At 32.1% G+C, this 23245-nt stretch overlaps 1 protein-coding gene across 1 annotated transcript in view; it reads left to right on the forward strand.

Annotated features, from left to right (window-relative positions):
• Positions 1-23245, forward strand: part of LOC143069143 (muscle-specific protein 300 kDa-like) — a 226470-nt gene that overhangs the window by 87362 nt on the left and 115863 nt on the right. Inside the window, exons 56-78 of the mRNA XM_076243628.1 lie at positions 540-692; positions 1006-1032; positions 2204-2368; positions 3129-3155; positions 5730-5894; positions 6277-6753; positions 7360-7839; positions 8358-8522; positions 8778-8958; positions 10401-10546; positions 11000-11152; positions 12074-12238; positions 12832-13308; positions 14003-14167; positions 14584-14910; positions 15534-15851; positions 16208-16534; positions 16943-17083; positions 17495-17659; positions 18179-18505; positions 19450-19602; positions 21340-21504; positions 22642-22968. Of these exons, the coding sequence (XP_076099743.1) occupies positions 540-692; positions 1006-1032; positions 2204-2368; positions 3129-3155; positions 5730-5894; positions 6277-6753; positions 7360-7839; positions 8358-8522; positions 8778-8958; positions 10401-10546; positions 11000-11152; positions 12074-12238; positions 12832-13308; positions 14003-14167; positions 14584-14910; positions 15534-15851; positions 16208-16534; positions 16943-17083; positions 17495-17659; positions 18179-18505; positions 19450-19602; positions 21340-21504; positions 22642-22968 (5196 nt within the window). The remainder of the gene's footprint in view (positions 1-539; positions 693-1005; positions 1033-2203; positions 2369-3128; positions 3156-5729; positions 5895-6276; positions 6754-7359; positions 7840-8357; positions 8523-8777; positions 8959-10400; positions 10547-10999; positions 11153-12073; positions 12239-12831; positions 13309-14002; positions 14168-14583; positions 14911-15533; positions 15852-16207; positions 16535-16942; positions 17084-17494; positions 17660-18178; positions 18506-19449; positions 19603-21339; positions 21505-22641; positions 22969-23245) is intronic.

A 23245-nucleotide genomic window follows, 5' to 3' on the forward strand; every position in this document is an offset into this window, starting at 1 on the left:
ACTTTAAATAAATGTGATATTTTAATTGTTTATCTATGCTGAATATGTCATAAGAATGGCTGTTAGCTAATTTATTTAATTCTCATAAGCAATGAAATGATTTTAGTTATGTAATTTCAGAAACCAATGATAATTTCTGTTATAATTAGCTGCATGCAAAGCATTGAGAAAGATTAAGAATTATTGTCATTTTGTTCAATTTTCTAAGCAATTGAAATTCATCTTTTTTTTTTCCATTCATTAAATGATTTAGTTTGAAAATTATTTATATTTTACCAGCTTTTCATATTGTAAGGGCTCACTTATTCTTTGAAATGCACAAAAGTTACTGTTATATACTGCAATGTTCAAAGGGTAAATAAATTTGCAAAAAATATCATTATACTGGTTTTCAAAGAACAAACGAGCAATGCTATATGTTGATAAATGCATGAATCTTTTCTATAATTTTGATATATGTATTTTATTAAAGTAAGGTGCCTCGTAGCATGTTTGTGTGTTGTATAGATTTTTAGTTTTACATATGTTGTGGATTATAGGTTTTGCATCAAGACGTGTTATCCTATCAGAGAGTTATTGAAAGTGTCAATGACAAGGCCCAATCACTCGTACAGAGTAGCAGTGACCCACATCTTACAAAGTTTGTTACTCAGGCACGAACAAGATACCAGAAACTCTGTACATCTGCCAAGGTTAGTTTTAAGTATTAAAAGGTACAACTATCTTGCATTATATACTGATGAATCTGTTTACACTTGCAATAAACATAGATATATAATATGGAAAAGTTCAAAATATACTTCAAAACAATTCATATTTTGATCAAATTAGTGCAAGTGTTGCATAAATCAAATTATTGGTAAGTTTTCTCTATGGCTAAATAACACGGTTGAGAAAGTGGACTTGGAGTCCATGAAAAATAATTCATTTATGACTTGAATAAAAATGAATATGAAAGTATCATATTGAGTCTTAAAATTGTTAAATATTTTATATATATATTAGATGAAAGATTTTCCAAAGTTGATAGAAGTGAGTAATTTGTAGAAATTTTGTCAGCATTCTTTAGCATCCAAATTTGAAATAATTGCTGCTTTTTTTGTTAAGTAGACTTAAGTAGCAGGATAGGAAATAGAGAATGTTATTTTATTTGGTCTTGGAACATTAAATAGAGAATGTTATTTTATATTGTCTTGAAATATTATATAGAGAATGTTTGATAATTGGGTCTTGGAATAGGCAATAGAGAATGTAATATTTTATGGTCTTGGCATTTATATGTGCATGACTATGTTGGCCTTTGGATCCATAACAGAAAAAATTGTAAAATATTGGTTCATATATACTATTAACACATTCCCATAGATGCATGGGTGATGATGATGGAAGTTTTTAACAACCTTGACTGGCTATACAACTCCTTCACGGTCAGTTTGCATGGGTGGGTGTGTGTGAACGGATTCAATATCAACTTTTAACAACCATTTTGTATCAGTATTTTTGATCGTACGTTGCAGCCAAAGTTTTCTTAAAGCTTTTTGGCACAAAAAATGCACTAATTGATCCTATTCTGATGATATGTACAGAATGTGCAGTCTTTGGAGCTTATAATGAACATTTTTAAACATATTCCTTTAACTTAGCTTAATGCTTTTGAAATAGATCCATTTAAGAAACAAATTGTGGCATTTTTTATATTTTATAGCTTTAGTTGAAGTTTAAGGCCATATTGTGCCAAAAGTGAATAATGTCCTTTGGTTTCAACATATGCCAGTTTTATGCCCCATTTATGGGCATTAGGTTTTCTGGTCTGTGCATCCGTCTGTTCGTCCATTTGTTCGTCCGTTCGTTTGGCTGTCTGTTCGTCCGTTAGTTCGTGTCCCGTTTCAGGTTAAAATTTTTGGTTGAGGTAGTTTTTGATGAAGTTGAGGTCCAATCAACTTGAAACTAAGTACACATGTTTCTTATGATATGATTTTTTTTTTATTTTAATGCCAAATTAGAGATTTTATCCCATTTTCACAGTCCACTGAACATGGAAATGATAGTGCAGATGGGGTATCCATGTACTTAGGACACATTCTTGTTAAAAGCTGGTTTATAATTGTAATAAAATATCTTATGGGAAATGCATACCTTTTAATAAGTGAATTTTATATTGCAAAAATCACTGTCTCTGACCTCATTTGTTCAAATTTTATAGGAGCGTGTACAACAATATGAAGTATTTGTCGCTGACCATCAACAGTACAATGATGCTTACAACAACTGTATCGAATGGTTGAATGGTATACGTGAGAAGCTCTCCATGTGTTCTGATGTGTCTGGTGATCGTCACACCATCCAGAACAGACTAGACAAAATACAGGTAGCTAATGTTTTGTTTTATTTAGAGACTATTATTAAATTGCAATTAGGCCACATCAATTTGTATATTGTTTACTGAATGAAAAGATATGGGGCTTTCAGAGTTCACGTCTTTTTTGATGTAGTATTGAGGGAATTAAAGATATTTTATTAATTTACTAAAAGTTGGGCTGGTTTTCAAATTCAAAGAAAAAGGGATTATTCAGGCATTATGTTGACTGGATTGAGTTTGATTTATTAAGTGTATTGTATCAAAATTTATGTAGGAAAATCCAAACAAGAAAAATTGATGTGGCTTTGTTCTTTATTGTATATTTTCATTAGAAATCTTCATATTTATAGGTCTATCTTTTATTTAAGAAAATTTCTTGATTAAATATTTCCTCCTTATCTTTTAGAATTTATATATTCAATGACTCTTCTAGATAAGGGAATTAGTATTTATGAGTCTCACATTTACAATATTTTTGTTATTTTCTTGTAAGATCTCTAAAATTATAAATACTATTTTACTAACTTGTAAGGATGTGATAAGTTTCTTTTCACAAGAAATTAAACTTTTATTAGAAATTTTTGTTTGTTAATAACTTGATTGAAAGGAAATTTTTTTATTGAATTATTTTCAAATTATTACCACTAAAATTTCCCCATGTACTGCTTTATCATAATGTGTCCATCAAAATTTGTAATCTTGTCACCTTGCTTTTGTTAGCACGTCCCAAATATATTGCTTATGTTATAATTAAAATGTTTGCTTACAGACTTACTACACCGGACTTATTAAAAGTGTAAGCATCAATGTTTTGGGGTGCGGCGTGGGTTTGTACAAGCACATAAAACCAATATATATCTACAAATTATTATAATCAAAATAATGTTAACACACGGGCTGATAAAAAATTGACAATGTTAACTTTTGAGATGAAACTTTTACGATAATATTTAACCTTGCCCAGATGCTGTTGTGAGTGGTAAAATGTGAAATTTTAAGCCAGAGATAAAAATATTTTTGGCGGGAAAATAAAAGTATTTTGCCATTCATAACATTCTGGGCATGCCTGTATTATCTTAAAAAGATCTGTTGTATGTACATGTATGTGAGTCACCTAAATATATTTACTAAGAATTGAGAAATTTTTGCATGATTGTGACTTTTTTAACTGTTTGTGTAAAAATATATATATATAGTCTGAAATCTAACACTGGTTTTCTATGTTCTGTTCTGATAACAGCGACGTTGTGTAAGTTGTTCACTATAAACTTTTCTATTGTTTTTCTCCAGTCTTTTGTAGTGATATCCTTAGAGCTTCTAACTATCCTATATGTGTATTGTAAGAAATACCCCTGAAAATATTTCCAAATATCATCGGTAAAATACCAACTCCTTGTTTTCCAAAAAATATTGTTTCTGTGTGGAAATGTATATTCCCTGGTGAAAGACAATACAAGAAAAAAATTCTAATATTTTTTTTGTAAAATAAAACCTTCTTGTTTTCCAAAAAGTATTAATTCTGTGTGGAAAAAGTATATTCCCTGGTGAAAGACAATACAAACAATATATTCTAATAACATTTGTGAAATAAAAACTCATTGTTTTCCAAAAACTATTATTTTCATCGTGGGAAGTTTTTCCCCTGGTGTGAAATATTTCCCTGTGTGTTCCGTGTTTTGTGTGTTTCAAAGATTTTTTTTTATTTCTCTATAGCTGGATTCTTTATACTATCAATTATCGGTATGACTTGATACCTGTGTGAAAACACTTTATATAGACAAGTTTAATCATAGGGTTTTGGGAACACACATTTTATATCTGCAATTTTGATGATGGATTGAAGAAATTCACCAGTAGAGTAAATTGGTTAATATAGGTTGTCATACACACATTAATAATTATAATTGTTTGTATCTAGGAAGACACAATGAATGGATGACCTTATTTTCACAAATTTGTGCTGCCATTTTTGAAATGTCTATAGGGCTAAAATCATAGTTTGAGGACACATCTTATGGTTATTTCTGCCTTTAGTAGTTATTGATTCAATTTGAAAGACTATAAAGTTCTTCCCTCCAAAAAAACCTTTTGCCCAATTTTGTATTAAGAGTTATTTTTTTTTTATCCTTGATCACATGATATTTATCTTATCTCTATTAGTTTGCATGTGCCAGTTGTTGCATGAATTTTTGAATGAATACTGTAGCTGGTTATTAGTTCGATTACAAAACAGCGGATATACACGAAAACCTCTTTCTGAGATATTTCTCTTACAGATTGGAGTTTCCCATAATTTTGAAATTTTGAAATATAAAAGAAAATTTTGATCCTACATTAAGGGCATTTTAAAATTTCCTGATAATCGGAAAAATGTTATCATAGATTAATTACATTTTTACTGGAAAAAAAATTCTTGTTTGGGACTTTTTACGTAAGGAACACAGTGTTACTAAAAATAGATCTGTTTGGGGCAGGATGGGAAGCTTATTTAAAAATAAATCCTCCCTACCCCTCCCTGGTTTGTGTACCTTATACAGCCAGTGATACAGTATTTTTTATTTGCACATTTTTCACCTTAGAATCAAGACATTGACAAAATCACTTCTGTAAGTAGTAGCAGTGTGTTGCTATTATTAGATTATCAGAAACAGTTGATGCAGTAAATTTAAAATGGCTCTAGAAGGCAACTAAAGTAGATTTATTTTTCAATTTCATAGTGTAAATGCAAAGTGAAGAACCAAGAGTTTTTTTTGTTTAGATTTGTTGTAGTGCTAGAATAGTCGAGTGGGTGTTAGTTTGGTTCTATTTTTGCAGTAGAATCAATCGTAAAAGTAAATTATAAATGCCAGAAAATGACCTAAATAACCATTCAAATTGGTGGGTTTGAATAGTTCTATGAAGAAGATGAGGATTTCAACAATTTAAAACATTAAAAAGAATGAAAAAAGATTAGAATGAAACCAAACAGAATGTTTTCATTATTAGTTGCTAGTCAATAAACTCCCACCATTGCATGTTATTGCATGAAAATTTGCATGTCCTTGTAATTATTCTTTAAGATTATAATGGCTAATATAATTCCATGATTGATGTTGTTTGAATGATTTTCAATGGCTTTTTTTATTTGAGCATATAAATATTTGAAGTCCTGGTGTTGTTTTGAAAAGAAATATTTTTTGTTTTTCCCGCTTTCCCATGCAGCATGACTAAATCATTTACAATTTTTGTAAAACAAAGCCTACAGAATTTCTCAGTTTTATGTGTAAGCTTTTTGTTCCTTGAATGAAGCAACAATCCACCTCTAAATTGCATGACATTGTTTTTACTTCACCATAACATTTTTGCTAAAAGTTTTGTCATGTTTTTATAGGACATTGTCGCTACCAAGATGGAAGGTGAACCCAAGGTCAAGAACTGTATCAGCCTTGCTGAGAGAGTACTGCCTAGCACTGCTCCCCAGGGTAAAGACATTATAATTAGAGAGACAGATGCCCTCAGGGACGACTGGGATGCCTTTGTCAATGCTCTGCAGAAGGTAAGCTTTCATAGCAAGAAACTTGTTTTCAGTTTTATTTTAATCTTGTGGCTGCATATTCTTCAGAATTGGATTATTTGGGTTAAATTCAATTTCACTTTAATCATCAAAATAATATTCAGTAAATTCTATTTTTCATCTACAGGTTTATATTCATGTTCATACCAAAAATATATTTCCCACCAGTACTAATTATTGCCAAATTAATAAATACTTTCACAGCAGACGACATCAGTTTACTTGTGTTACAGAAGTCAAACTGCCTACATATACCTCTTCAACTGAAAGTTAACTTTCATTAGAGTTTCTATATAGTTCTAGGTTTGAGTCGATGTGCTAGATTGTGTAAAACTCTGTTTTCAATGATTTTACCTATTTGCAGACAAAAACTGATCTTGAAAACTGCATGGGACAATGGAAAGAATTTGATGCATGGCAAGAAAAAGTCTCAGCATGGCTGAAAGACTTGGAAGCCAAAGTAAGAGAAATAGAGCTTAAAGCTACTCTTAAAGATAAACAGGTACAGATAGACAGATTGAAGGCTATCCATCGTGAACTACTGGACCATCAAGGCGATATTGATGCCCTGAGTGACGCAGCCCAGGATCTAGTCCGTGTCAGTACCGACACTCGTGTGATTAGTCAAGCATCACAACTCAGTACAAAATACCAGACAGTTTACGTCAACGTGAAAGAATTATGTCGTCGTTGGGAACAGTATGTCCTGGACCACCAGGCTTACAATGAATCCTTCAACCAGTGTAAATCATGGCTACAGGAAATGAGAAACAAATTACAGGCTCATACAGACATCAGTGGTGATAGGAAGGCTGTACAGGAGAGACTTTCTGAAGTACAGGTATGTCGTCTGAGGTCATATATTCTCTAAACAAAAAAAAGTCATCTAAGATCATATATTCTCTAATCAAGGCAAAGAAGTTATCTAAGGTCTTATATCCACTAAACAATGAAAATGGTTTATACATTGATTGAAATAAGGAAATTGTCCTACTTAAATTTTGAAGAATTTGTCTTTTATGAAGAGTGGCCTTAAGGTAACTTTACCTAATACCATGAACGGAACCATACTTCCAAAGAACAGTACTATAGTGCTCTATTTGGTCTTTGATTATACATGAAATCACTCTCAACTGCAGTTGTAGTTCATGAATTAGAATCAAGTGTATACTACAGCACAGACTTTTTATCTGGTAACCAGTTTTTGAGTCTATTGAAATTGTAACAATCACTATTTAAAAATGTTATAGCTATGAAATTAAAATTAATAATATAAACCTGAATCAAAATGTTTCATTTGAGTAAAAGTACTTTCAGTAGATAATATCTGTTTGAATAATTGCTGTACCAATTTACATATAAAATTCCTTAATTGTTAAATGGTTTCTACTGTAGTTTTAATAGTTTATAGAGATAAAAATCATTTTTATGTACTTTTTAATTACAGGAACTAACATCTGACAAAGACGAAGGACTGCACATGCTTCAGATCGCCCTTGACAACCTACAGATTGTCTTACCAAATACTTCTGTCCCTGGCCGAGATAATCTCAGACGTGAGATGCAGGGTCTTCAAGCAGAGTATGATGCTCTCTCTGGTGACCTTAATGAACTTAAAACCAAACTGGACGGTACTCTCGCACAATGGACTGTGTATGATGATAGTATTGAACAACTTCATCGCTGGCTCAATGACCTAGAACTTCAACTACAAACAGAGTCACAATTGCAGAACACTTTACAAGAGAAGAAATTACAGTTTGAAAGGGTCAAGGTCCTACAGTTAAATATCAACAGTCAACAGAGTACTATTGACAACCTGAATGACAAAGCAGAAAATCTTAAACAAACCAGTAAAGATACAAACTTAGGAAACCAGATCAGACAACTGGTTACCAAATATGAGAAACTTCTTAACAAAGTAAAGGTAAGTTAGAGATGTAACATAAACCAAACCAGTTATATGACTAGCTTGAGCATCAATCTAGAAAGGAAATAAGAAAAACAAATTAAAATGGTTCAGTAACAGAGTGCAGTTTTCCCGAAGTTCAATGGGGTCTTGGTGGCTGAGTGGTCTAAGTAGTCGAGCATCTGTATCACAAGCCTGTCAACACTGAGGTTGTGAGTTTGGATCCTGCATGTCAAAGGTGTGCCTGACTTGGATTTTCAGTTTTCCTACCAAAGGTCATGGTTTTCTCCAGGCACATTTGCTTTCTCAACCAATAAAAAATGTAAACCACAAAATAGCACAATAGTGTTAAAAGTGACATTGAACACAAATCAATCAATCAACCATTCTAAATATTTACGTGTGGAATTTAAATTTTAACATTTTACTATTGAAAGCAAAAACTAGAGATCTCAATGAATATGTAGCAAATTTCACAAACAGATCTGTAGGCATTCTGGAAGGTTTGATTAATGGCAAGTTTAATTGAATTGTAGGATTTGTCGGCATTGACTGAGAAGAATGTAAAAGACCATCAGATCTATAGAGATACATTCATGGATTGTTCTGAATGGCTAAGCTCTATGGTAGACAGACTCAATCTCTGTAGTGATGTTCGTGGTGACAGGACAGCCATAGAGGCACAGATACAGAAATTACAGGTATAAAAGATGTGAAATTTTAATAAACAGATATTTCTGTATTTTATGGAAAGCCATTATCACTGTATGATGTCAAAGCTTTAGTCTTTCTGTAAGAGTAAATTTTCATACATAGCTGCCAACATGAGAGTAAGGTTAATTTTTGTTGATTAATTTTAAATGTTATGAATATTTAACCCTTTTGTAATGTTTGTAAAACTTTGAAGAGATATTGCCTAGTATTTTCAGTTTTAAAGTATTATTTGTTATTTTTAGGAATTAAATGGAAACATTGACAATGGCAAAGACAAACTCAATGCTACTATTGGTAAAGGAGAAATTGTACTGCCTGAAACCTCAAACCAAGGGCAGGAACTCATTAAAGAGGAGTTATCTATGTTGACCTCAGAGTTTGAAGGATTTGTAGCTGATGGAGATGACTTGAGAAACAATCTTGGTAATTTATAAAGAAAGGGATTACACAAAATCTTGTGTATAGTAGACTTTATGGAAGGACTATTTTTGGCTGGTTAACTTATTTTAACTGTTTTTTTTTTTGGTTTTTTTTTTGGGGGGGGGGGCAGGGCTTCCAAAACGGTCATATATTCCGGACATTTGATTAATGTCCGGTAAAAGTCCGGCTGGGCAAAGCATGAAACGGTCATATACATTTTAGGTTTCAAGGCTTTTTCGGTCATTTTAACATAAGTCACGATCTTTTTGACCCAACCTTTTGCCTTTAAAATCTACACATTTCCGGTCATAAAAGTGACATGATGATTAATTACTATCAAAACAACCCCTACTTCAATACTTTCTAATTTTAATCAAGGCTAATTAGTTGTTGGACAGGTGATATCTACCTGTTCAGTTGACAGGTAAACTATGTTCAGTACCGGACATCGTATAAATTGATCGGTCTATTCACAATTATTTTCTTACATTTCAGCGGTTTGTAGCTCATTGATTTAGTCCAAAAGATTAAAATTATAAGAAATTAGTTTATCTACATGATTTGATAAAATTTTTTAAAAGGTTTAAATGAAAAATCGTCAGAACTACGTCGAATGAACTAGAACACGTGTGCGCATGTGCAAAGGTGGGAAATTTAATTATGCATCCTTTATTTCTTCAAAATGCTAACATTATCACTGATACCTGTATCTTAACGTTCATTTCAAGCATTTTGTTGAAGAAATAACGTGGAAAGAGCTTCTTCACTCAGTCATGCTTTGCAAACGTACACAGATTTTACGTATCCGTTTACGGTCCATGTTTTACCATTGTCAAGTCAACATCCGGTTTTAGAAAAACGTGATTTTCAAAACGAAAATGAAGTTTTTGACATGTCATTTTGCACAAATAAAGACCCTATGGCAGATATGAGCATGCTGAAGTGCACACTTTGAATGATGCACTGCCAATTTAACAGTTTACATCCAAACATCCAAAACAAAGTAAAGTTTAAAATCGTTTTTTAATCTAATGTCATTATCATTGGAATGGCCATCTGATTACCATAATTGTGACTTAGTCTTAAGGGATTAAAATCGGGATCAGATATAAAATGTCCGGCTGGCTCAAATGTTTTTTGGAAGCCCTGGTTGGGGGGTTGGGAAGGGGGATAGAATTCACTCTTTTTGCCTATAATATGCCATGGTAAAAATATAAATATGTGAGTTTAGGGTTACCAGGCCTGTTTTTCAAGTCTAAAAATATTAAGTTTGAAATTTCTGTCTGTTATTGTGAGAAAATAAAGTAAAATATATTATATTAAAAACAAAAATTTTCATAAGGGTATATTTTATGGAAAAATATTTTGAATATGCAGAAATGAATCTGTAAGTGTCAGACAAGGATAGTACATTGTTTATTGATAATTCAAATTTTTGTTAACAGAACGTTTGATGGAAGAATGGCACCTGTATGAGAACCAGTATGATGAACTGAGTCAGTGGATAAAAGATACAGAGACTGACATGAAAGAAGAATCTGACCTCAAGGCAACTCTGGAGGATAAAACAGAACAACTGGAGAAACAACAGGTATTATATTTTATTTAGCTTCATTTAGAAACCTTGAGGTTTTCTATTTTGGTGTAAATCACCGAAATCAGATCGTTACATGTCCCTTGTAATTTTTTAGCGTTTAATTATCATATTTCATTTATTTCTAGTAAATTGGTACATATTTATGAACTAAGTTCTCTAAATTTCACTAATTCCATAGATTTGTGTCATACTGCTACAAAAGATATGAGAAGGAAATAAAAAAAAAAATGTTTTGAAATTAATCGGTGGTCTTTTTGTTGTATGGACTTCAAAAATCCTCTATGAATAAGAAAAGCATTTGATTCAAGATGACATATTTCTACATGGTAATGAAATATTGTTGAAAGATCAAAACTATTATAAAAAAACCTTCTTTTAAATTTGATAGATTATTCAAGTCCCTCTGTCTTTGAGAAGTATGTATATGTATGTTGTTTAATTTTACAGGGAACACACGAGGCTATTCTTGACAAACAGAATACTTTTGATGCCCTGGCCGAGAGAGCCCAGACTTTGTTACAGTCTACCACTGATAATAGAGTTACGTCACAGCTCACTCAGCTGTCGGCTAGATATACAACACTTATGTCAGCTTCAAAGGTCAGTAACAAGATTTATTATATACTTAGCAGTAAATACAGATAAATTGTATGTGTAATAAATCATTGGCAAGCGTGCTGTATCAGCCACCCGTGATGATATCGATATCAGCACCGTTGCAAAGGCTTTATCACACCTTTAATCCGTATGACGTCACGTCATCGATTGTAGTCACTGTTGCAAAGGCTTTATCAAACCCCTTATCTGTATGACGTCATGTCAAACCTATAATCTGTATGACGTCATTTCTAACCTCCTTATCTATATGATGTCATGTCACATAGAAAAATCTAATTGAAGTATATGTATATAATAAAGTGTATATAATATGGCTTTTTCAATATCACACACCGTATCAACCTTCAACCAATATAATCCCTCGAGCAGAGCTCTTGGGATTATATTGGTGTCTTGGGTTGATACGGATGCGATATTGAAAAAGCCACATGATATTCTCTATTTATAGGCTATGTTTTGTGGTGGTCATTTTGTTTCTTGAATTTTAAAAGCTATTTTCAATGTCTTTAGGGTTATTGTTTTGTTGACTCATACAAATTAAAGTTTTTAGTATTTGATTTTTCAAATCTTGATTGGTTGAAAAAGTTCAATTCATGAAGTTTTGTATCCTCATAAAAATACATTTGTTGTATAAATGAAAATTGGTATGCATGAATAGAATAAATGTGTGCTAATAAACATATGTTTTGTTGTCTGTTAAGTAAAAAATAGTGGATTATTTAGAAAAAATCTGCCATGGTTGGAAATTGTAATTTTGATCACAAATAAGAAGTCTTTTTGAAAGAAGGATGAGGGACATTTTCTAGTCAGTCAGAGTAAAATCCTTTTGATAAATTTGTCTATAGATCTGCAACTGGTAAAATACTCTTATTCTTGACACTTATTTGCAATATATTTTTAAAGGACTTGCTGAAGAGATATGAACAGCATGTGATGGACCATGAACAATATGCTGAGTCATTCACAGAGGCTGCCACCTGGTTACAGAACACTAGAGACAAACTGTCCGTCTGCTCTGATACTTCTGGTGATAAATACACCATACAATCTCAACTAGAAAAACTTCAGGTAAGAAGATTTATGAAACAGTTATCATGATAGTAAGACAATTTTGATGTATTGAAAGGATTAAAAGGATAAGTAGAATTGGGGAGATAATGCTATGCAATAACTGTCAATTTAATTCTAAAAATTATCGTAAATTGGGGAAATAATACAAATGTTTGACAACCTTTGGACAGAAAGTCACTTATGAGCAGTATGCCAAAGAATACAACTGGGGTTTCATTCTTATTCTAATTTGTATTGATTTTGTTGGTATAAATATTTCCAACAACAAATCATTTTCGTATAGGTCTCTACAAAAAAAGTAAAATCACAAAAATACTTAACTCAGAGGAAAATCAATTTCGGAAAGTCCATAATCACATGGCAAATCAAATAACAAAACGTATCAAAAACGAATGGACAAGAACTGTCATATTCCTGACTTGGTACAGACATTTTCAAATGTAGAAAATGGTGGATTAAACCTGGTTCTATAGCGTAATCCTGGTACTTATAAAAAAACACCACATTTTTGTATGTATGCTCATTCAAAAGTGTGAAGAAATCCAAAATTTATTAAAGTAATTACATGCTTATTTCTCTTTTTATTCCAGGAGTTTGTGATTGCAAAGGATGAAGGACAGCTTATGATTCATTCTGCAAATACCTGGGGCGAGAAAGCCATGACAAACACATCGATGGAAGGACGTGAGATGATCCGTAAGGAATTACAACAACTCCAACAAGAATGGGAAAGTCTAATTAGTGAAATCACAGACACTAAAGTTATGTTAGAATCATGTCTATTACAATGGGCTGATTATAACCATAGCTATGATAAAATACAGAAATGGCTCAGAGACATGGAGAAACGTCTCCGTGAAACTGAACCCAAGGCTGACCTCAGTGAAAAGAAGGCAGAGTTACAGAGACTGAAAGGTGTCTACCAGGATGTGATATCATACGAACAGATGATAGAATCCATAGACAATAAGGCTCAGGAATTGTCATCTAAGAGTCCTCACAGTAAAGCCTCGACTGACACAACACAGATTGTCAGTAAATACCAAACACTCAAGAATCAAGCCAAGGTAATTTGACCTAGACCATTGGATTTCTTTAACATTTGTGATAATATTTTCTTAATAATAAATAAGCTATTGTTTACTGTAAAGATTTTATGATTGTTTCATCTATTTTTGAACTTTGAAATATTTTCTTTTCCATTATTGGAATCCAAAATGCATGAATTTCAATAACCCGAATAATCCAGTCGTTATATTCCGCTTACTACATTAACGCCTGAATGCATAGACAATGAAAAATCTTCAATCAACCATTCGGAATTAGCTCAGGATTTACATATCTCGATAAAATTGAGCTAATTGCTGATTGGTCACCTTTTCTACAGGGCACCAATCAAAATCCAGGATTCGTGAAGAGTTTTTATCGTGTTAGGAATTCAGGCCCTCGCAAGTAGGAGAGATCGGTTACGGGGAGGGACTGAATTATTCGGGTTAGAATTTCAATAGTAAAGTTAAAAAAATGTTGAATTTTGAACGTTTACTGATTACTGATTAATTTCCTTCCTTAAGATAAGCTATGGTTCACTGATACATTTTAAGTTCAAATACATACATTTTACTTTCCACTGATACATGAATGTTGTAAACAGATATTGAATGCAGTTTTAAGAAAATGGAAAAATTGGAAAATTAAAGTCAAAATAGAAAGATTTGTTTCTTTAAGGGAATCTTTAATCAACATATTTGTTTTAATTTTCAGGATAGTCTGGCCAGATCAGAACAATGTGTAGCCTCACACCAGTCTTATCATGATTCTTGTAATGGATTTATATCTTGGCTGAGAGCTGCCAGAGAAAAACTTGCGACTTGCCAGGACACATTTGGTGAAAAGACTGCTGTTGTCAGCAAGATAGATAGACTCAAGGTAAATATTTCACAAAAGTACAATCATTTAACTATTACACACAGAACCTTAGATTTGAACACAGATAATATAAATGTATGATAAAAATTAACAGGTTGCCTAAATTTTGAATAAAAAAAATATATAAATATTATAAATTCATCTTTCCACAACAACGGTAAAGGAATTCTATTAATTCAGAAGATTTTGATTTTCAATTGTAGTTAAAAGAAGCAATATTTTCCAAAAAATATTATTTTATCACAGAATATTGTATTTTTACTGATTGAATATTTATTTTAAATGTACTCAGGTTGCCTTATGTTGCCATCAATCACCAAGCAAGCAAACCTTGTTTCTGCTATAGTCACAATTTTTCTTTATCCAATGACTTTTGAATACAGTAAATTAACAATTCTTGTATATTTTTATTGCAGGCTCTCCAGGCTGATGTTGGAGAAGGAAGTCACAGACAAACTGAAGCTACCAAGTCAGGGGAGCTTACTCTTCATACAACCTCCCCATCAGGTCAAACTAAGATTAGACATGAACTACAGGCAATGAAGCGTGACTTTGATGAGTACCGTACCATGTTGAATGAAGCACTAGAAGACCAAGACACTAGCTTGTCCAAATGGAATGAATTTGAAGAAAGCTACAACCAGTTTAATGCTTGGTTGAAAGAGGCAGAGGGTTTCCTAAGGGCTGACCTTGAACCAAAGATCACCTTGGAGGAGAAAAAGAAACAATGGGATCATTACCTGGTATGTTATTTTACAAAAAATGTTTGCCGCTTATTTTGAAATAAATAAAAAGTGATGCGGTGAATAGATCATAAAGACAGCAACCCTACAACACAAATTCCAAAATAAATATTTTTTATAAAGATAGATATAAGCCTGTGTTCTAAACAAATTCATGTCAGCAATTTTCTGTTGATTTATATTTTACTAAAAATCTTTTTATCTTATCAAATTAGTATAGATGGCAGATAGCCTCCCTTCAATTTATTCACTACTTTTTTAGACTGGGGTTGATTAAGAATTTGAATAGTGTAGATAAGCTTACCATATTTTGATTTCTAGATGTCTTTTAATGGATTGTGTAATTGGGTTTCTGTCTCATTGGTATTTGCCTCTCATCTCCTTATATTCATACTTGTAGAAATATCTCTACTACTAGACACCCACGGCCCATGTTTCAATATTTGAAAATACTTATAACAGACATTGATTCAGTATAGAAATAACTGTATTACATTTGAAAGCTTGTTGATGCCAGTTTAGTATCAGATTCTACCATACTGACTGATTTTTTTTCAACTTTTCAAATATACTGCTATTTCTTTTAAATAATAAACTATATTAAACATGATTTGTTTTTACAGAACTATATGGAAGAGGTCATGTCACACCAGAGTACAATGGACAGAGTAAATGAGAAAGCTCAGGCCCTACTAGCCACTAATGCAGATGCTAAGACATCTCATGCCATCACACAGCTGACCACCCGTTACCAAGGAGTGGTTGCTATGTCCAAGGACATCGTTAAGAACCTTGAACTTCACTGTGATAACCATGCTGCCTACAAGCAGGCCAATAATGACTTTGAAGAATGGCTGGGCGACACTAAACACAAACTTGGCAGTGTACATGATTCTTCTGGAACTAAAGATGACGTTGGCAGCAAGCTTAATCAAATCATGGTAAATATCTTAAAATATTTGTATCACAAAAAAAAAATAGCAAAAATCAGATAGAAATCAGTGTTTGAATGTAGGGGTGTATTGAACAGAAAGATGCAATCATAATTTTATAATAGTCCTGCTTTTTAGAAACAAGAATTTTCATTTGACTTCTATTTGGATTTGCTTTATTTATAACATATCTGTTAACATATTGGTTTTGTTATAATAAAGTTACTTCAAATTGGAGTGTTGGCACCACTTTGTCTAGTTCTGTTGGTGCTTAAAAGAGTGGTAAGACATTAATTATTTATCGACTTATATTTGATATTATTCCTGATCTATGTCATAATAACCATAATCTTTTTTTTCTTCAGGAATTACAAGCAGCCATGGACCAAGGTCATAACTTATTGAGGACATTACTTGAGTGTTCAGAAAGGACCTTACCCAACACTAATCCCAGAGGTTGTCAAATAATTAAACAGGAGACTGAGAGAGCCAAGACACAGTACGAGAACCTACTGACAGATGTGTCTCAAGCCAAGCGTGGACTGGAGTCAGCTCTGTCACAATGGGGAGACTTTGATAGGTCATATGACCAGTTATTGGGCTGGATTATGGACCTTGAGACCAAACTGAGGTCTGATCCTGAAGCAAGAGTAGACCTTCCTGAGAAGAGATCTAGTTTGGAAAAATTCAAGGTACACACCAGTCTTTATAATTTCATAAATATCTTAGATTTTTTAGATATTGACTATTTATAAATGCAAAAACCTTTAATTATCACTTATTCTTTGAAAAAGTTTCAAATAAGAACTGTTAACCAACTAATTTTCGCTAGAGATTTATTTTCACTACTTTCCCCCGGTAGAATAATATCGCAGATATAAATGGAATATGTAAAAGTTGGATCATTCCTCACTTAACTAAATCAAGTTAATTTGAGAATCGCTAAATGGACTAGAAAGGGTTGAACACAAAATAATGTATCCTTGAAAATAAGTTGTTTTACAGTATCATGAATTCTTTCAATATGTTCAGAAAGCTTGTTCACAATTTTGATGTGTGTATATATGAAATGGCTCATAATTAATTATTTGCATTTTTAGGCTATCCAAGCAGATATTCTAGCTCACAGAGATGCTTTAAACAAACTTGAAGACAAAGCCTCTCACCTGAAAGACAGTCGACCTATTGCACTTGTCAGAGAATTGAACAGTCGTTACCAACAACTTCATGATTCGGCAAAGGTAAGGGAGAGTCTTTGTTGTAATGAATTTTTGGAAAAAGATGGTTGAATACTTAAATTTGTTTCATGAGCAATTGTATGCTTTAAGTTTGAAAGAAAAAAAGAAGAAGGAAGTTGATATTTTCATATTTTCAAATATAGAGAACAAGGTTAATAAAGTACAGATATTTGGAAATCAGAATTGACATTGGTTATAAATAAAAATGTTTTCTCAACTATGCTTGTTAATTTCTGTGTAATTTTGTTCTCTTGTGGAGAGTTGCCTCATAGGCAATCCTACCACATCTTCTATTTATATTGTGAAACCTGCATGTGACCATATTAAGTTATAGATTGTCAATATTTTGGAAAATATGAAGAATGAAATATAAAATGGAATGATACATGATCATTTCTATCATTTCTTCTTTAGGACATGACAGTTAGGTTGGATGACATTGTTAGAGGTCATGAAGAGTACAGGAAATCATACATTGGCTGTTTAGATTGGTTAGCAAACAATCGACACCGACTACAACGGTTGAGTGACTACACTGGAGATAGAAATACTTTACAAGAAAGACTTCAGCAGCTTAAGGTAAGCTCATTGGAAATATGATCCACTCTATTTCTTTACAAAGCACTTAAAATTTTAAAGTTTTATAATAATTGATTGTCCAGAGAAGTTTTGGGGAGTCAGTGACAAGTGAACCAACAAGCTTTATTGCAAATTTTTTGTCATCTAAGGCTTTTCAGCATTTTGATAATGAATAAAAAAAAGTTTGGAAACATTCTGTATCTCTGTTCAAAAGCACTTTTGTAAAAATAGGAATTTGTTTTAAAAGAAGGTCAACTTTAGGGCATAACATGTATATCTGAATCTACTAATATGAAAAATGATTTATAGTTTTCTCTTTCAAATAAGACTCTTTACTAGAAATACTGAGCTTATGCTATTTTAGGGATGTAACGTTTTCAAATGATAAAAGGAATTTAAAATTGATTGAACTCCTTACACCATAAAACACTATTCCTGCATAATTGATTTGTCTAGAAAATTATTAACAAGTGTAAGACCCTACATTCAAAACTTCTTATAATTTATCTAATTTAACAGGATTTCAAGGGAGAGATGAGACAAGGTCAGGACATGGTTAACAATGCTACACAACTTGGGGAGAGAGTCTGCATGTCAACTGCTCCTAGAGGTCAAGAGGCTATCCATAAAGAGATCCAGAACCTCAAAGACGATTGGAATACATTCTCCAACTCTGTAAACGAGATGGAGGGTAACCTCGACAGATGTATCGGAAACTGGATGGAGATGGATGATGAGTACGAACGTTTCCATCAATGGATGAACCAGATGGAGAACAACGTCAAAGATCTCCATGAAAACAAACCAGACTTGCAGCAGAAACAGAAACAGCTGATGCAAGGAGAGGTAAATAAGATTTCTTTATCTATTTCACTTTTCCATTATTAGTGAATTTGTTTTGAGATATCTTAAAAATAAGGGACTATTCTGTAAATTTCTTTTTTGAAATCAGGAGCAGGAGGTCTAAAATTTTGGTAGTAGAAGATACAAGTTTTTCATTTAAATGGAAATATTTTATTGAAAGTATCTTCTAGAAAAGTTGTAAACAAATGATTGGGGGTTCAATAATCACACAAAATTGATAATTAGATTTATACATGTATCACATACCTGCCAACTTTTCAAAATGCCCATGGGGGTTTTACGTGCAATATGGCTGCCACAGTCCCAGAAAACCTTCAAGGGGGCCTTCAAATATATTTTAATGTTGTTTTTTGGCTTCTTCATAATTTTACAAGCCTTTTCCCATTGTAAAATTAATTGTTTTGTATAAAATTGTGGACAAAATTGCTGTTTCAAAATTTCCATTTGGGAGCCTCCATGGGGGAAATCCCCCGCAAATAGTGACAGTTGGCAGGTATGGACTATCATAATATTAAACAGTTCTGTTTCAGTGTCCTTTATCTTGTTTACTGCATTAATAATTTATTGTCCAAAGTTTACATTCTGTAGTTTCACATAAATATTTGTTGAAACTGTTAAGTACCAAAAATTATTTAAATATTTTCTCAAGTCATTATTATTTTTTTGGCAACTTTACAGTTAAATTTTAATATATATTGTAGATGACTTGCTAAATTTATTGGGAAAGTTAACAAAGCAAAATTTCATTTAAAACAACAATATGTTAAGCAAACAAATTTACTAAATTATCTGGAGTTGAAAATGTTAAAATCTTTTAACACATTTCTTCTAATTAGACTAATTAAAACAACTAACAGAAAGTAATAAGTCTGGCTTTAACCATATAATTATTGTCTTTAGCTTAAACACATATTTTTGTGTTGCAGGATATATTTGAAGAAATCCTGAAGAAGAAACTATCATTAGAGCATGTGAAAGAAAGAAGTGATGCTGTTTCACAGCGCAGCATAGACCCTCGTGTCTCTAACAATATGATGATGTTGACTACAAAATACCAGGGACTTATGTCAGCTGCCAAGGTGAGTTGTACAGCAAGGAATTGTTGATGTAGACATCAAAATTTGACTTTTATTACATTAAAGCAGTAAAATGTAATGTCAAAGTATTTAATGTAGCAAAAGAGTAAACAAGTTAGGATTTATTAGACTTTGGGAGGTTGTTTTGATAGGGTTGATAGTTTTATAAATCTAGATCGTTTTATGTTATGAACTTCATATTTGAATTGGACTGCTTATTGTTAGAAGTAAAAGTTCAAATGTACAAAGAAGATATAAAATAATCTTTAGCTTCATTGGCTGTATGGGATATTCAAGAGGTAGCAAACATTTCTTCTTTTTTTACCCAAAACTGATATTTTTAGCTTATCTGATAATGATATAAGGGAAATAGAATTCCATTAACTATGCCTATTTTTTATAAGCATACCTCATCAATTTTACATCGGGTAAATTTCTTATGTCAAAAGTTAACTTATCTATTCCTAAAAATATAAGAATCTCAAGCTAACATAAAACTATTTACTTAGATATATATAAACAAGTATAAGGTGTCAAAATAAATAATGCTGAAGTGGAATAAGTGACATTAACTTTAATTGGTGTTCCACATGAGCAATTTATATTTAGCAATTAAAATTATTTAATGTACAGCCCTTTGTAAAATTAAAATACAATTTAACTCCATTCTTATGATACGCATGATGCCTCTTTTGAATAATGATAAGAAGGCATGCATTATTTCTATTATTTAAAATTCATGTTTGTTTAAAAAAAGATACACTCAACTCTATGGGCTGTTCTAAGGAATATTGGGTTGGTAGGAAGGTAAGCTTATATGGACATGTTCTTAATAATATTTTTTTTGTGTATTTAGTGGGTACAAGATAAGGGAACCATGAATTCAACAATTCAACAAATTAAAACTTTTTTACAGGAATATATACATTCTTTGGCAAAAGCAGGAAATCAGATATCCTCATGCTTACCTTAAACCACAAAAATTGGTACCCACAAAAATAAAAGAATCCTCAGTATGCATCAAAGAAAGAAAAAATATTGGTTATAGAAAAAACTACCTTCCCACATTCATTTTAATGAAATAGCTCAAAATAAAAGTACATTTAAAAACCTCTGTAATATACATGCAAATGTTAAAAGATGTATTGGTGTGTAAATAACTTAAGTTTTAATAGTTCTATCTAAAAAGCTTATTCAAGTATACATGTCAGATTTATGATGAATTTCTCGATATATTTTTATTTAATTTACATATTGAAGTGTTTGTCTGACATTATATTGAACCTTCATGAAATTTTAATAAAACGTAATAAAGTTGCAGATCGTTCAACCCCCATTTAAATTACTTTATACTGTAAGATTTTTAAGCCGGTAAATGGTTTTTATTTTGCATAACAAATCTTGTTTGACTTCTCTCTGTAAGCAGATTAAAATTTACAGATTGAATAAAATGTAGATTTTGAAGTGGTACAAAACTCTCATATATTGGAACAATGAAGTAGATCAGAGTAAATTATTCTGGGTCATGGATGTATTTATGTTTGCAGTTTAATGTTGAACTTTTGAACTTTATGGATAATTGATTTCAACAACAAGTGTCATGTATGGATAATTAATTTCAACCACAAATGTGATTTGTTTTGAAAATAGTAGATTGAAGTTGGAATTTAACTCAACTTTTAAATGATGAATTAAATATTAAAAGTTAAAATGAGCATCGTTGCTGTTTTTCCACCACAGGGTATGCTGCAGAGACTGAATGATAATGCTAAAGACCACAAATCATACGATAAAGCATTCGATGATGCTGCACATTGGTTGGCAGAAATGGATGAGAGAGTTCAGGATTGCAATGATACATCTGGTGACTGGGATACCATACAGGATCGCATGAATGGAATCAAGGTATGTCAATTATATAGAGTTCAGGATTGCAACGATACATCTGGTGATTGGGATACCATACAGGATCGTATGAATGGAATCAAGGTAGGTTAATTATATAGAGTTCAGGATTGTAATGTTCTATCATATTGTGAGACTAGGATACAATTCAGGATCACATTAATTATGATGAGGTGGGTCAGTGTAAAGTTAAAGATAGTACTGTTACATAAGAGGATAAAATACTTGTTATACCTTCTTTTTTTTCCTGCAGGCAGTGTATAGTGATGGGGAAGTCTGTCTATCTCTTCATCCATCAGTTCATTTGTTTCTTCTTTTGTTTGTTTGTTTACTCTCCTGTATATGCAACTTTTGTATCCACAATTGCTCTACAGAATTTGGGAAACTTTCATAGAATCTTTATCACATGATCACATGATGTACTTTCAGCATCTTTCATATATTATTTATTTAATCTGAATGATTTTGGTAGTTAAATTTAGGATGACGTGCACTTTGTCATATCTGCATACTTGTGTCCACTTCTCCTAAATCCCTAATCACAATTTGAATTAAATTTTTATGCCCCACCTACGATAGTAGAGGGGCATTATGTTTTCTGGTCTGTGCGTCCGTTCGTTCGTTCGTCCGTCTGTCTGTTCGTTCGTCCGTCCGTTCGTTCGTTCGTCCGTCTGTCCCGCTTCAGGTTAAAGTTTTTGGTCAAGGTAGTTTTTGATGAAGTTGAAGTCCAATCAACTTGAAACTTAGTACACATGTTCCTTATGATATGATCTTTCTAATTTTTAAGCCAAATTAAACTTTTGACCCCAATTTCACGGTCCACTGAACATAGAAAATGAAAGTGCATGTTTCAGGTTAAAGTTTTTGGTCAAGGTAGTTTTTGATGAAGTTGAAGTCCAATCAACTTGAAACTTAGTACAAATGTTCCCTATGATATTATCTTTCTAATTTTAATGCCTAATTATATTTTTTATCCAATTTCACGGTCCATTGAACATGGAAAATGATAGTGGGAGTGGGGCATCCGTGTACTTTGGACACATTCTTGTTCAGAATCATAACCATATCATTGCATTGTTTTCATTATTAATATTTTAGGTTATTGTTGGTGATATGTTGTCTTTTTTTCTATTAAAGCAAATCACTGCCAGTATGGATGAAGGTTTACAACTAGTCAATAATGTTTGTGACTTGGCTGAAAAAATCCTTCCCAATACTTCCTCAGACGGAAAGAGAATTATCGAACAACAAGTTACCGAACTTACCAATGAATGGGAAAAACTGAACCAAGCTATATCCGAATGTAGTACCATGTTAGAAGGTGTCCAGGAAAGATGGAACGATTATGAAGAGTATTATGGCAGTCTGGTCAAATGGTTGGCAGACACAGAACATACTCTACAAATGGAGCCTGAACCTAAAGCACAACTTGTCGAAAAGAAAACACAACTTGACAAATTCAAAGTATGAACAATGTTTTTCTTATATTTGATAGTAAAATAAATATTTTGTTTTGCTCTCAGTTCACCAGAATCCAATTTCAAAAAAGTGATAGCAAATTATTGGAAAGTATTGCATCAATCAACTCCCAATCAATGACTTCAAATCAGTAGTAAATGCCATATTATTCATGTTTGTTAGAATTTCAAATAAGTGAACCTGAAGTTTCAGTATCTGTTTATAAAAACTCCAGATATTATATTCCTATTTAATTATATGTTCTTTTTAGATATTGTAATGT

Source organism: Mytilus galloprovincialis, chromosome 3, assembly GCF_965363235.1.
Source record: "Mytilus galloprovincialis chromosome 3, xbMytGall1.hap1.1, whole genome shotgun sequence".
Taxonomy (NCBI): domain Eukaryota; kingdom Metazoa; phylum Mollusca; class Bivalvia; order Mytilida; family Mytilidae; genus Mytilus; species Mytilus galloprovincialis.